The 15,985-nt window shown below is 43.7% G+C and overlaps 1 protein-coding gene across 1 annotated transcript in view; it reads right to left on the reverse strand.

Moving 5' to 3' along the window:
• Positions 1-11,150, reverse strand: part of tns3.2 (tensin 3, tandem duplicate 2) — a gene marked incomplete at its 5' end in the record, with an annotated part of 35,550 nt that extends 24,400 nt beyond the window's left edge. The window contains 12 exons of the mRNA XM_079267407.1: positions 1,113-2,075; positions 5,828-5,932; positions 7,027-7,092; positions 7,326-7,455; positions 8,086-8,161; positions 8,260-8,320; positions 8,596-8,708; positions 8,972-9,055; positions 10,424-10,488; positions 10,605-10,727; positions 10,815-10,865; positions 11,001-11,150. Of these exons, the coding sequence (XP_079123533.1) occupies positions 1,113-2,075; positions 5,828-5,932; positions 7,027-7,092; positions 7,326-7,455; positions 8,086-8,161; positions 8,260-8,320; positions 8,596-8,708; positions 8,972-9,055; positions 10,424-10,488; positions 10,605-10,727; positions 10,815-10,865; positions 11,001-11,150 (1,987 nt within the window). The remainder of the gene's footprint in view (positions 1-1,112; positions 2,076-5,827; positions 5,933-7,026; positions 7,093-7,325; positions 7,456-8,085; positions 8,162-8,259; positions 8,321-8,595; positions 8,709-8,971; positions 9,056-10,423; positions 10,489-10,604; positions 10,728-10,814; positions 10,866-11,000) is intronic.
• Between the last annotated feature and the right edge of the window lie 4,835 nt (positions 11,151-15,985).

The raw sequence follows: 15,985 nt of genomic DNA on the forward strand, positions 1-15,985 counted from the left end.
CTGCTTTGAGCTCTCTCATGTTATGGGCTCATGACAGCTTCACTGAGGTGAGAGGTCAGATTGCTCCTTCTCCACACATACTTCACTTATGTAACCTTCTCTTCCACCGCTGTACATTTCCATTCACAATAAGACGGATTGAAGGGCAAACACATGTTACATTGCAGGAATATTCACTAACTGTTTAATCGCATGCTTCCACCCTTTCAGCAAACACTGTGCGCACGAGCAAACACACCTTCTGTTCTTTAACAAACCCAGATGTAGATTTCCACAATCGGGCAGCGCTTCAGTACTTCGGTCTGGGTTATGAATGTTTCTCTGTACGTGCAGGCTGTACTGAGCGCCACAATATAACACGTCCAACGTACAAGCTTCATCTGCCAGCCAGCTTGTTGGCACACATGTATTTTCTTTAGCGTGGCATTTCAGCCAGTCACAGTATTACAGTGGACTGTTTTATGTCTATGTTTTAAGTAGAGCTGTGTAAAGGTACTGTTATATTGAACCAAGGTAAAGGGTCAAAAATACGTACATTTTTAGTGATAGCTGTGTTTAGCAACACAGAAAATGTTGGCTATAAGTGCTGAGGTTTGATCAGCCTCGTAAACATCCACTGCACGCTGTCCGCTCTTCAACACAGCAGGGCTTTGAGCTAAATGCTAATGTAGCAATGTTAATGTGCTGAGGCTTAGCAGGTATACAAGGTACACAAAGTGCAGCTGAGGCGGATGGGAATGACAGTAGTTCTGCAGGTATTTCGTCATGAAGCCAAAGATTGGATCATGTGTGTACCCGATTTCATGACAAACCACCCAAGAGTTGTTGAGAAATTTCACTCAAAACCCAACCGTCAACCTGCTGGTGGCGCTATAGAAAAAGTCAGAGGATCACCAACGTCAGTAGGACTCATCATCTGGGAACCATGACTGTCTGTACAAAATTTCGTGGTAATACACCCAATAGTTGTTGGAGATTTCAGCCTGGTGGACAAACCGATCAACAGCACCAACGCTAGAGCCATTCTGCTAGGCAAGATAAGGACTCGGCATCGTTTGAAACTCGCATTTTTATTCTGTGGTGTGACGCTTCACTCATTATCACTCTCTTACCTGACAGATGTGTATTTCCCGTGTGGCTGAGGCCGTTGGAGTGGAGGGAGGCGGAGCGGGACAGGGGGGCACAGCTGGTAGGAACGGGAATAAAGGTGGGGTCCAGATCCAGAATCAGCAGGTTCAGCTGCTCTATGGACTCGTCAATATCTGTAGTTAACGACGACAAATCCTCATCTTGGCAAGATGAAGCGAGTGCGGTACTAACGGACTGTATGCCGCGTGTAACATCTGTGTGTTGTGTGACGTTGTGCCCGCCATCCTCGTTCGCCGGCCCCCTCTGCACCGCTTCCCTGCTGCTGAGTCCTCGAGGTGGGGTGTTAGGAGCCACCAGAGGCGGCGGCCTCTGTTTTCTCAGCCGGCTCAACCTCTCTTCCCCATCAACTTGAAGGGAGGCGTCAGTGACGACGTCAACCATCTGCTGCTGCCGAACCCAGGAGTGTGTGGAGTACTCGGCGTGGGCTGATCTCTGAGTTTCAGGCAGGTTCTCAGAGGAGAGGGAGCAGATGCTGCTTGAGCTCGGCATGTCTGAAGCGGGAGGTGCTACGCCATCTACGTCGTCCTCATCATCTAATATGTCAGTTTCCCTCTCGCTGGACGAGGCCTCTCCATTGGTAGCGTGTCCCAGTTCAGAGTCGTCTCCAGTCATCTCCCCCTCCCATCCGCTGGACGCAGCAAGCTCAGTCATGACCTCCAGAAGAGGCTGAGCAATCTCAAAGTCCAACCCGGAGAGCAGCTTCCCTGCCTGGGTACACTTGTCCCGTGCAGCCCCCCTGCTCCGTCCGGCTCCGGTCCACCCCTGAGACGCAACAGACAGGCCTGAGTCACTGCTGGCAGAAGGTGCTCGGTCACTGCAGCTGGGGCTGCTGGTGGTCAGGCGGAACGACGCTCCTTCCTCACTACTCTTCTTCCTCACTCTGGCAAACAAACTGCCATTTCCAGGGTCCAGGACGTGAGGTGGAGCTGTGAAGACAAAATGACGGCGGTCAGCAGAAGATTTATGTGTTGACGGAAGAGTGAAAACAGATGAGAAGGTGACCTATAGAAGCAAGCGTGTCGCTTTGATGTCAGATGTGAGGAGGACGTGATGAAATCAGGGAGTCTTCAACCTCAAAAAAACCCCCAAAACTGCTATTTCATATTTAATGATGTAGGATGCAGCAGTTCCACCAATTAGTGGTTTATGTGCATGTATGTCGCCTTAAAGGCAAAATGTTTACAAATCACAAAGCGTATTGCTGTGACATCACTGTAACAACTGAAGGTGAGCTACAGCAAAGGAGCATATCAACATTTTGTAACTCCTATCGCTCTAATCTGTGAACAGAGCTGCACGGAGAACACTGATTGGGGAGATTTTAGTGAGTTGATCAAAGCTAAATGTAAAATCTTGACGAACTAACTCATTTTTAACTTTAGCACAAATAACACCTTTGTATTGAAGATACTCTTACTACATATATCCCTGCACTACTATATGTGATTCACCATGACACACACACACACACACACACACACAAACACCACCTGTTAGACCACAGACATCACTTCAGACACACTCCATGTCGATAACACAGAGGCCCTTTGTGTAGGCTGACGGATGCATGCGTGTTTAGTTGTCTGTGTGTGTGTGTCATGCAAAGGACGCGTCCATCATAGACGTGTACCTGAGGTCAGATAGAGCTGATTGCGCGCACACACACACACACACACACACACACACACACACACATACTCTTTAACTGTCTTGTGCAACAAGAGAGTGTATTTCTAAGTCTTACAGCAAGTTGGAAACCTACTAGACCTGGGACAATCAATCGATTAATCAGTTGTTCCATCAAAAGAAATGAATCAAATGAACCAATTATTGAAGTCGTTTTTTCATGGAAAAATGCCCAGCATTCCCTTGTACTTGCTTCACAATTATAAAGATTTGCTGTTTGTTTTTTTTGTCAAATATGACAGGAAACAGAATACATTTTGGTTTTAGACTTTTCTTGAATGAAAACTATAGGAAGTTGCACCGCTAAATGTACTAGACAGTGCGTATTAGAACTAAACAAGCAAGTCCTTTCCTGATAAAGGTCGTTACATTCAAATGAGATAAGAGTGCCTCGTACAGTGACCGTAACAATACATACAGAGCATACCAGAGCTGTATGAGCAGCTCTTAAGTCCAGAGAGGCAATAAAACTCAAATACCAGACATGCATGGTAAAACCTCACAGCTGGTCTCCTAGGTCTCTCACACACACACTGGTAAACACTTTGTGTAAATTTCTCCAAGAGTGTAAGAACTTTTGTCGAAAAATACCAAACTAGCGTCAAAAAGCAGCTCACTTACTCACCAGCAGTCCGTCAGTAAACTTTCACTGTTCCCACTGTGGACTAGAAACAGGATGGAAATGCTCTCTGAAGCCTCCCTCCGGAGTCAGAGAAAGAGGAAAAGAGAAACAGATGACAAGCTGAAAGAGGGGGCAAGGACGAGGACAGAATGAAAAGGATGAGGAGACAGACGGAAAGAGGAAAAAGGGAGGCTGAAGAAGATTCAGACCAGCTTAGTTGAAGTTTGCTCCTCTGCTGTCGTCCTCTCAGGCTGCCACAGGAAGACAAGAAAGAACATTCTTTCTCTTAAGGTGCTAACAGCCCCCCAGTGTCGCCCCCCCCTCTCTCTTTCCCCTCTCTCGTGTCACTACTTCCTCGCCTGCTCAGTCCCTGCACTACCAATCCCCGCCTTCTCCGTCACTACAGAATTACCCTTGCTTTGCCTCATCCCTCCTCCTCTTTCCCCCCTGCATCCTGTCCCGGCCGACACAGGTAGGCAATGCTGTGCAGAGGGTGTGCGCTCATGCATTTTCATGTCGAAGAGGGAAAGCAATAGAAGGAAATCGAAGGGTGGATCATTCACCAGGCTGCATGGAAGCACATATATCTGCACACCGGTGGAAGAGTGTGTGCAACACACACACACACACACACACACACACACACACACACACACACACACACACACACACACACACACACACACACACACACACACACACAATGCACTTTCAAGAAGGGAAACACAAAGCACAAGGACCTTGAGCTGGCCAAATATGGAGAGGGGAATGTAAACATGGGGGCGGGCTCTGGAGAGACTTGTGTGCAGAAGGGGGAAGGGGACAGATTGGACAAATTGCAACCTGCAACTTGAACCTGAAAGCAACACGCTTCAGCTGGAAAAAAATGAAGACCATGATGAACGGGAAGAGAAGCAAAGGAGAGCAAAAGAAGATGGGGGAGATGGAGAGATAGGGGCAGTGGAGGGGAGGGGTGTGAGTGGGCTGAGAGGGTAAAGTAGAACCACCTGCGGTTGAAAACAACATTCTTGCGACTGGCTGCGTTGCTAACTTGCTGGCACCCTCATTATGCTCATGTTGCATGCGTGTGTGCTGACGGTTAAAGGTAATGGTCATGTGTGTGTGTTTGCGTTCATGTGAGCATGTGTGTAAATGTGCGTTTGCGTGCCACTTTTGGGAATTTCTGCCCCAGTGATCGGCCCATCTAAATGGCATGCCTTGGCAGAGCAGATTTAGCAGCGGCATAAAACAGCTGGAACTAAAACCTCAACCGCCGCTTTAAGTGATTGTTTCAGCTGTCTGGATGTGTGTTTTTGAGCTGGTGTTTTTCTGTGTGTGCGAACGGTTATTCCACCGAAATGGAAACTCTTTGACAAACAGCCACCTCCAAATACAAGGGTCTGGTCTGGCTGAGTCGTCATTTACGCCCATTCCCAGGAACAGTCATGACCACAACAGTTGTAAACTGTCACTCTGCTGACCAGACAATTACCCACAGCACTGACCACAGCCAAGACCAGAGTCGAAACAGACCATCTCCCAGACTGGATCTGCACCCGCAGAGGAATACGACTTCTGGAGAGCAGCCGGAGATACATTAACTGATGTATTTCTTTCACTGAAGGGGTTGTGCCCTTCTGAATGTGTTTTTTTGTTTGTTTGTTTCTGTGGAGCGGATACGAATCACGGGGTGGAAACTAATTCTTTTTTTCACTTTTATTAACAGTGCAAGATAGGGCATGGCCTTGGCGGAAGCCTGCGCTCTCAGCTGATCTAGTTCTCTCTCGTTCAGACTCAACTCTGAGACCAACTGATGTTACATTACATGCAGACTTTTGATCCATTGTATAAAAACAGATTAGTAGGAGGATCATTGCAGGACTATGCCCGTGATTTTCCATGTTTTACACCATTTACTGGAAATCATGTGTGTAGTTAAAGCGGTGTTTGTCAGTCCGGCTCACAGTTGTACTGTTTCAGTTGACTCTCACCGCTCTCCTTTCTGGCCGCCAAAGGCAGCGTCAACCGAGGAGAGCCCTAAGAGTTAAAGAACCAGACAAGCCTGTCAGGAATTGATGGAGGCCAAATCATTAGTGGTGAAGGAGGTACAACTTCTAAAAGTCAAAACGAAGCAGCCCTGGATTGGCATTCTAGTTTACCTAATGCCACCATGGGAACAGAGTAAAGGTCACCATTGTGTAAGAGCAGAGCAGACACGTTCATTTACCTCCCATCATGTGCTGTGTCTTCAAAGGTAGTGCTTTGCTGTTGAATCCTGACGAATGTGTCTAATAATAACACAACGGGACTCGAGAACAACAGGAAGAGAAAGTGAAAGAAAAGGAATAAAAACATTAGAATGCAGCTCACCTGTCTCAAGAGAAGCCGTGTCTTGGTATGAATCTCGTCGAACCAAAGGGTCTAAGGTGTCATAGTCCACCGTCACACAGCGTCCGTTGTCCCACAGCTCTCTGCCTGCACATGGAAATGACAAACAGAGCAGCAGACAAAGAGGCAGTCCTGGTCAGGAGTCAGTTAAACAGCAACGGCACACACCAGAGCTCATTTGAAGTTTGATTTAAGAAACAGTGTGAGCTTTAATTCTGGTTTTGCTCAATGTCGGTGTCTTGCATGTGCGTGTGTGTGTGTGTGTCCTGGTTTTGCCCGCCTCTGTGTTTTAGCGTGTACAGTATCTCCAGTCAGAATTCCTGTCAGATGTGTGTGTGTGATAACTCCTCATATTGCTTCCTGTTGAGAGGCGAGGAGTGTGATTGTGAGCGCTGAGTGCCAGTTTGGCTGTCGTGCCCTCCTCCCGATGTCCAACACTGCCCCCACCTGGGTGACTGTTTGTTAAACTTGATGGTTGTGTTATTCATTCATTCATGTGTGTGGATGAGGGGGGTTTTTGTGCATGTGTGGGTGTGTTCTGGGTGTCCAGGTGTTTGGATGTGTCAGTTTGAGCAGTGGTTCCCAACGACGGGGTCAGACAAGATGACAGGCGAATAAACAAAACCTCCTAAATTACTGGAGAACTTTATTTTTTCGGGTCTGTCGGCCCACGGTTTCTAACCCCCATTCAAATATCAGAACTATTTCCATGACATTTGGTTCACACATTCATTGTCCCCAGAGGATGAATCACAACGGCTTCCCTGACTTTTCCCATAGCGCCGCAATGAGGTCAAAATATTTATCCAATGCTTTGATTGATGACTAAATACCTGAAAAACCAATGACATTCCCCATCAGCCTCAGCTGTCTTTTGGGTACTATGCTAATTATTAAATGTTAACAAGCAAACTCGCTGAGCTCAGATAGTACATATGGTGTACACCTGCTAAACAGAGCCTTATAGCGGTAGACTTTCTATCGTGTTTCTTTTGAATAACAATAAAAGTATGAAAGCTTGGACCAATATATAGTGGATACTGGATTAATAAAGCTTGGCAAAACCTCTGAAAAACTCCTGAAACACATTTCACCGACATATGTTTTCACGGTTCTGTTATCCAGTTCACTGTAGCCGTGTGTGCTGGTGCCTTCAGTTCACTGCTTCAGAAGAAGTGTACCTGTAATCTTTTCAGGGCTGTCGGAAAGCAACAGCTCCACTTTTCCATCTTCTGGGAACCGGGCATCTGGAATAATAACAAAATCAGACAGCTGGACACTAAACTTTGCACACTGGACATTATTTCCATGCGTATTTCACAGCTGCACACCAGCACAGCTGATACAGGGTCCAAGGTTAGTTCTGATAGGTGTTATTTACATTGGAAGAAGACTGAAGGAGTTATTAGTTACTGATTGAGATGGATATTGCTGCAGAGTGTGATAGTGGCTGAAACAACAGTGTGCAGCTTATAAATACCTTCACTGGCACAGTCCAGGTCGGCCTTACAGAAAGTGAGGGCGTGTCCGAGTACGAGGCCCGTATGAAACTGGAGACGGAAGACGACCTGACGGCTGGCTGACTGGCTGTTTTTATCATAACAAACCACCTGAAATCAGACAGAAGATGACACACGTCTTGTGCTGCTCTAATTAGATTCACTGAGAACAATTGCTTTCTGCTGCATCGTCATTAACGCGAAATAAGAGGCCAGTAAATAACCACTGCCTGTCAATTTAGGTTTGAACTATGTTTTATTTTATTCATTTTGAATTTGTGAGTATTTATGTCTTTAATATTTGTGATTTATTTTGTCATGTTTTTTAAATACATTTTAAACATATAAGACTTTACAATTTTACAGGTCCGATATTTAGGAAAATTTCTAAGAATTGTCCTTGAAAGAATTGTGCAATTTGATGCAAATTATAGAAAGAAAGAGACAGATTTTTGGTACACTTCTAACTACCGTAATTGATTCCAAGTCTTTTAACCAAAAAATGTGAAATTTGTCAATAGGCAAGCTTTTCTTTTAAATATATATTAATTTTCCTTAATACATACATCAGAAATATAATCGATACATTCGCAAAAAAGGCAAGTAAAATAGGATTTCTGCAAGGTTGGCTTCTAATGGTTCCTCACAATAAACATTTTACAATTTGTTCCTGATACTGCAGTAGAAAACAATACCTTTACATATAAACCTAAAGGATCGAAAGAAAACATTGCCACTCACCATGATGTCCCCTTTGAGCAGCTGAGCTGGCTGGAGCACAAAGTAGAGGCGGTCTGTCTGGGCTGCATTAACATGGCTGAGAGTGATACAAACACACATTACACACTATATTCTGTTCTGAATAACATCCTGCCATGTTAGGAGATTACAATGTGATCTGATGTGGTTTCTTACTAGACTGCTGATGTGCAAACAGCTTGTAGACTCTGGTAGACTCTCAGGAACAGACTACATGCTGGGAAAAGGAAGACTTTCATCACAAAAGATGGCGTTCACTTGAGAAAGAAAATGTTCAGCATTGTTCAAGAAGCATGTCATTAAAGCAGAGCTGTTTGAGACTTTGACTTGATTTAGACGACTTTTGGACGTTACAGGTTTTACCTTTTAAGCTTTCCTTTTTCTTCCTCAGTAAGATGTAAATAAGAATACAGTGTATGCCCTGTAGGGGGCTTGTACAATGGCCAGCTACTGCTATTTGCTTCCTCATATTCAGTTCAGACATCTGCTTACCTCCATCTGGTCGTATTTTGGGAAGACCGTGCAGAACAACACACAGGAGGAAAGACGGCGAGGGACACATCCTCAGTCCGCCCTTCAACATGCTTCCCAGCATCCACACATACCTGGAGAGCACAGAGAAACACATTCATGCTGTTGTGACTGGATACAAGTGTTCATTGAGTCATTCTCCTTGTTTTATACCTTATTGTAGCTTTATTATAGTAACTATTTCACAAGGGGATAAATCAGGTGATTCGTGACCCTTCACCCTGAGGTCAACAGTCACATCGGATTCCTCGGCCTACACCGAAGATCAGAGGCCGAGGCCTGAACCAGAGCTCACCTTTGACCTGCAGTGGTCCTGCTCAACAGACCCTGTTCTTACCGTTTTTGCGAGGGGGTCATCAGAGCCGAGAGGTTGTCATTGTAGAACCTCCTCATGGCAAAGTGGTCGAGAGAAAGTTCTGCACTGAGAGAGAGGCATATATTCAGATGGTGATGCATTTCACACTCCTCAGTTCACCTAAACGTACCTGAAGTCGTATCTAAGTCGTATCTATTTTTATGTGCCGAGGGTTTTGAGATATCTATCTCTGAGATGCCTGCCTCTGGTGGGCCACTCAGCAAAAACTCATGCTGTGCAGCCACACCCACAGAGATGAAGATCATGTGGTGTGATTGAAAGCTCTAGAACATACGAAATAGACCCTGTGGTGATATTGTTTTCTCAACCACAGAATTATCTCGAGCACCAAATATGTCAGCTTAAATTTGGGGAAAATCTGTTTTGCATTGCATTTTCTTCTTCCTTGAAAAATGAATATATATTACCCACAATGCAACTCAACGTCTGACAGCTCAGAGATGTGTGTGTGTGTTATCCCAGCAGCAGCTACTGTAGCCTTGAGCCACTACCCTCAGCGGGCTACAAGTCTGGTAAACTCACATCTTTTAGACGTCCCGCTCAGATTTTGTTTTAATTTTCAAACCTGTCAGCCCCAACCGACAATCAGACTTCACTCAGTTGTATACAACTTTGCATACCTGCACTCGCTCACACAAGCACATAGAGGGACAATGGTCACAGACATTTGTCATCAATGAGTCAGCCATGAACAGTACACAAGCACGCCACCACTGCAGAAACCAACCTCATCTTCCTCTTTATTCGGCATTTTCAGTGGATATTGATTTGCGTCGAACTAACCTATCCCATCATCCCACGCTTAGACATGCAAAAGAGGATGTTAATAACTTTTTATGACTCACATTTAAACCATAAAATAGAAAACATGCAGCCACATCAACCACAAAGGCTGTAATGTTTGCTCCAAAAATGCTTTCCACCAAAATGTGAAAAATGTTGTGTCTTCTAGGCCCAGACTCTGTCATGCAGGTAAATCAAGAGTCAATAAATTTGCTCGTGTCCAGCGGCAACAGGATCCCGGCCCGAAAATCAAATAACAGTCTCGTACAAAGTCTCCTCAATCAGCCGTCCTGTTCCTGCCCTTTGGCTGTTGTGCAGTGAATCAGCCTCTGTTCACTCTATTGTTCTGTCAGCGCTCTTTGATCTGCAAATACACTATGTCCAACAACAGACAGTCGCTTTCACATTCATCCTTTGGGAACCCCAAATATCTGTGCCAAATTTAAATGCAATATTGATGTTGACAGATCTGGATGATTAGTAGCAGACTAGTCAGCAGTGACATCATTTACATATTGTAAATGGTTACGTCATCATCTCCGGTGAGACACACACACACACACACACACACACACACACACACACACACACACACACCATTTGAATGGATTCACATGGCATCAGTGTTACCTGGCTGACATGTTGCTGAAGTGGATGTAAGAAGCCACCAGAACTCCGAGCCGGCCTTTACATCCCTGTGGAGTCCAACCGCAGAATCAGGATGAATGAATTTAACATTTTCACCGATAGATTGATTTTTAAAAAACGATGTCAGTGTCAGTGTGTGCAGAGGAAACCAGTGACGTGTTACCCTGCAGTGTAACACCAGGACGTGCTTCGGATGTGTTTGCAGCCAGTTCTTCATTGTCGTGCACACGCTAAAGATGTGATCCAGGTCAGGGGCCAGGAGATCCACCCAACCTGTGTCCAAAACCTGACAGACAAACCACACACACTGTCACACACATATACACTTCAACACATTACCTCTCAAATAGGTAGTCAGGACTGGCATCATTACCTTGTGGTTCATTTGGGTGAGAGTTTTGTTTTTCTGTGAGAGGTTGATGAGCTGAAGGAGGAAGGACAAATTAAGAAATTGCAAATCAAGACATATTGATTCTGTGATTCTTCTCCGCTGTGGTATTGCTATTTTTACTCAGGATCTGAGTGTTTCTTCCAGCTCTTTGTGTGTGTTCCAGCTCACCATGTAGTGGTGTCCATGCTTGGACTGCAGCATGAGAATAATCTCCTGCAGGTTCTGCAGGTAGATCTTCTCTGGACATCCAGGAGGGCAGAAAATGGTGATGATGCGTTCGGTGATGTAAGTCAGATCGATTCGCTGCTGTTCCTCCATGACTGATCTCGGTCATATGGGCAGCCTATACGGGAAGTGACGTGCAGGGTGTGTAAGAATGAAAGTCACAGGGGAAGGGAGAATGTTCTCTGCAGGTCAGCAGATGTTAAATATCTTTGGCCCACACAGATACTGTACGCGAGTTCAAACCCGGTCAGCCTTAGTAATCCTACTTTTACGGGATGCGATGCTCAAACAAAGTGGGGTCAAGGCCAAAAGAACAAGGAACTGAGCGAAAGGCTGAGTCACTGGAAACCTTCTTTATGGCGTGTGACCGGATCAGAGGTGACGATGAGTCACAGAAGAAACACCAGATAATCTCATTGCTCATCACCATCAACTAAAACACAGACTGTGATAAGGACACAACACCATGACCGTAGATTGATAACAATGTGAGTTATTCACATGACTTTGATGTTTCCTGAAGGTTTATTTTTAGTATTATGCATTGACGGTCCTATAATTAGAACAAAGGGAGAGGCTCTATCTCCAAAGTTATTCTCTAAATCACTTCTATGAAGTTCCAACTACGAACTAAGTTCTGCTTCTTTACTCATGATAAGGTTATTATCTGTGATTAGGTTAAAGGAGCTGGAAAGATTTCTAAGACCTTAAAATTGATCATTTTATCAACGACAGCATTGATACAAATTGAGTCATTCTTGCGAAACTTGTTTCAACGTGAGGAAAAGCTGAATTTTACATACAGCTAGCAAATGAATGTTATTATTAGTAACTCAAAGTGACTGTTTTAACACAAATTAAGGCCAAAATCTTGAAGGAATAGTTTGACATTTTGGGAAATTTGTCTGGGAACATTATTATCGAATAATCCATACAATCTACCTGTTCTTTAAAACCCCATATGAAAATGTGGCCTGACATTGACATCACACACTTAAGAGTACCTTTAGGTCACTGTTATTTTGACCATATGTGACCTAAAGTCCTAAAGAATGTGATATCCTGCTGTATTCCTCTGTGAACCATGGAGTGCATAGTTCTGGGCTTTGTCTTCGGATATGGACCAGCACGATTACACACAACCGTTTTCACCAGAGCAACGGTACAAGAATAACCTACTGGGAACCACTGCAGCATGAATGATCAGGTTCAATCCTGGCACCTCCTTTTCTGTTCCGCTCCACTGTTATTCTTTCATGTAGGCAGATTCATCATGTTGGCCGCTGACAGAGTATACACTAAACCAAATAGTGTCATTTGTACTATGGTCAGGGTGGTCAAATGTCTAAAACTTAACATGACATCATCAGAACAGGATCATGAGGTCTGAACGGAGCGAATTATTGATCCCAATTCCAAAGAAGAGGGGGTTTTTTTACGACATACAATTAAGTTGAATTAAATAGTTTTTCTTTCATTTAACTGAGCAGGTAACCAACATTCTCAGAAGGAGGCATACATCAGAAGTGTACATATTGGAGAACAAATACGCATCACTGGGGTAGTAGCTTGTACAAGTACTAACTCTCTATTTCATATCCCCAATTTGTACCTTTAAAGTTACAAATGCAGTAGCGTACCCCATGTCACCAAAACGTACAAACAATGGTCGACTCTTTGTGGAATAGGCAGTGAATCACTGTGCTATTTTTCTTTTTCATGTTCCCTTATTTCTTTTGGTTTTATAAGAAAAAGAAAGTGACTTAAAAAAGAGCAATTACAAGTGCTATGACAAAGACCTGATCCAATACAAACACGATACAAACACGTACTCCTCACTCTGTGTCTGAGCGTGTATGACGTGTCCTGGCTGAAACGGTTGACAGGGTTAGGCAAACAATCTTAATGACTGACTACTCTCCAATGATGTATTTCTGCTCTGTTTTCTCAACATTTTTAGACTTGCTGCAATCTAAATTTGTCAGCTCTGCCTGAGGAACCAAAAACAAATGGAAGTGAGTGACTCAACCACACATATATATACACACACACACACACGTTGCTATAGGGAGAACTGCTCAGCAATGTCCTTGAGCTTGAACTCTAATTATAGTCTCTGTTTCCCATTTTAAAGGAAGGCATTCTGAAATGGATGAGCCATCTTTGTTTCTTTCTTTTTTGACAGGATAACAAACATCCTCTGCCTTCTCAAATGCAGCAGGAATGGAGCCATCCGAGTGTCTGTAGTTCAACCGACAGATTCTTTGAAATAGAAAGTGTCAGCAGAATACCAGAACAGAAAGCTGACAGCAACACCTCACTGTGACCAGCGATTGTGTCATTCACTAGTTTCTTCTCCATTTAGATCCTCTCCGTCTCTGCTTTCCCCCGTTCCCTAAAGGCTTTTTATTAGAGCATAACTAATCTCCCTTTAGTTCCTTTGATCCCAACATAGACTTTTTAGTTATTTGTTAATTCATACATTGACTTAAATCCGCCAACGGGATGATGTCATTTAATTTTATTCGACTTGTTTCAAGGATATCTCAATCAATTAGAAGTCCATCGAATTAGTATCAAATCCATGTCACTTGATTCAAGGCAAGTTCATTTGCATTAGTAATAAATGGGATTATCACATCCCCACCGGCAGGGTTTTTCACTTGACCTGAGAAAAGTAGGCTTTTAAGACTGCGAGATTAAATGGCCTCTTAAAATGGCCTGAATCCCAGTGGAAACACGTCTCCTGGGGCTCAGTGTCTTAATGTGTCAGTAGGCTAATCTCCCCCTCGTACTGCATCTGCAGAGAGGCACTTTTTACCAATAATCCCCCAGAGATTTACCACCCGTCACATGTCCCCTTTGTTGACTGAAAGTGGTGGTCTAGAATCAGATTTGGACTTGCATCAGTGCCCGTCAACATTCAAGGAGGGAGAAGCAATATGTCCAGTTTGCCGCACATGAATTAACAGTGAACTGGCCATGCTGAAATAGTGGGAAGCTTCAGTGGATTAACAATTGCTGTTGATTACTTTAAATCAAAAAAGAAACATTTTAGACAACAGGAAGGGGTCTTACCTTTACTGATGTTGCAATAAACAAGAAATTCACAGCAAATATGTCGCCTGGTGAGTGAAAGTCTGACTGGTATAGAAAACAAGGTGGAGACTTGACAGGGGGAGGGAGGAGGAGAAAGAGAGCAAGAGAGAGAGAGCAGGCTGAACTATAAAGTCACAGTGCAGCTTGCACTTTGCCCTCTGTTGGACTGCAATGTGACAGCATGTGCATGAGAAATCGACAAAGACTAAGGCGGTTACAACACACTGACACGTCTCTCTTAAAAACAATGAGCATATATGGCTGAATAAACAGAGAGGTCTCTACTTTATCTGTGCTCCATGGAAGCATAGAAACACAAAGATTTTATGAACTGTTTTATGTCAAGGACACTCCAACCCCTGATCCATTAATTAAGGCAGAGAAACTACTTTGAATCATACCAAAGATGTGTTGTATCAGTGTGCTAAGTAGCAGTGCAATGTAAACAAAGCACATATATTCTCCATATAGAATATAGTTTTTTGCTGTTTTTCTTTCCCGTGTATCAAATTGGGACTACAATCTAAATGTTGTTGTGTAACCCTGTCGTACGATGACAAATACAATCCTTGTAACCTTATTGATTCATTGTGTCCAAAGAGACAGTTTTATTGAAACAAACACAAAGCTCCCACATAAACAAAAGGCACAAAATCAAAAACCTTGTGGCTGCACTTCATATAATCAATGATTGTATCAGATATGTTCGACCATAATGCAAATTCATCCAAAGGGCCAGAGTCTCTGGTGAGTCTGTCAGGATAGAGTGAGCCTCTCCAGGTTTACATATTGAACTTTAAGCAGCTGGTTTCTCTTTGCATGTTTAAGTGAAGGATCTGAATACTTCTTCCACCACTGACTTGTAACGAGTAAAATAATAAGCAGATTCTAAATTATTACTGGTCGCCATCCATCGTGATACGGCCTTTTCCACACTAGGTGGCGCCAAAGGACGAGCTACAACTCTTCTATGTTGTCTTATTGACAAGAAATAAACTATGCAGCGAGTTGTCGGGGACGCTTAATTGTATACATTTTCGAGACATATACATATAATCACATCATAAAACTAAACAATACTCACAGTCTAGGTTTAAAAACATGCTCTTAAAATGTGACCGGTGGAGCCAGATAATAAAGTATAGCTGCACTGTATGTTGCCTTCAAACTCAATGAAGCTTGTACTTCGTGGCTTCTGTAGTTGACAGAACTACCTCTCGCGACTACAAGGATCTTCTGTTTATTATATTTATTGGAATATCAAAATATGTATTATACAATACAATGTTGTAGCCTACTTTTGACTTCGCTACATTTGACTGCATTAGTAACTATATACTTTACTAATTACTAACACTTTTTGCTAAATCTATTACATTCCACCACTGGGTACAGAGCATAGTCTGTATATAATAATGATCTGAGTAGGCGACTTCATCCACTACTGGCTAACTTATTAATTTACCGTCGGTGTTCTTGTGCTCTTGACTAAATAATACACATTGCGGGTAATTTGCATATTCACAGTTGTTTGGTTTTATTTAGCAATGCTTTAACCACGTCGAGAAGTCAGATCCTCTGTCATGTACACAGCGTTACAAATTCCGAGCTTTCGGGAGCACGCAAAGGCGTCATAATTCATATCCAATGAGACCCGCCCTGTCCGCGGTGTACCGCTGACTCTCTCATCGGTCTGTACAGTTGCAGTCGCGCCTTCTCTAGAAAGAGCATTTTATAATGTCGACCAACCGGTTAGCTCCCTCGAGCGAGCTAACGGGTGTTCTACGAAATGGGACGATGTAGCGGACCAACTCTTTTGGACAAACCGC

This window comes from Melanostigma gelatinosum (assembly GCF_949748355.1).
Source record: "Melanostigma gelatinosum genome assembly, chromosome: 4".
NCBI lineage: Eukaryota > Metazoa > Chordata > Actinopteri > Perciformes > Zoarcidae > Melanostigma > Melanostigma gelatinosum.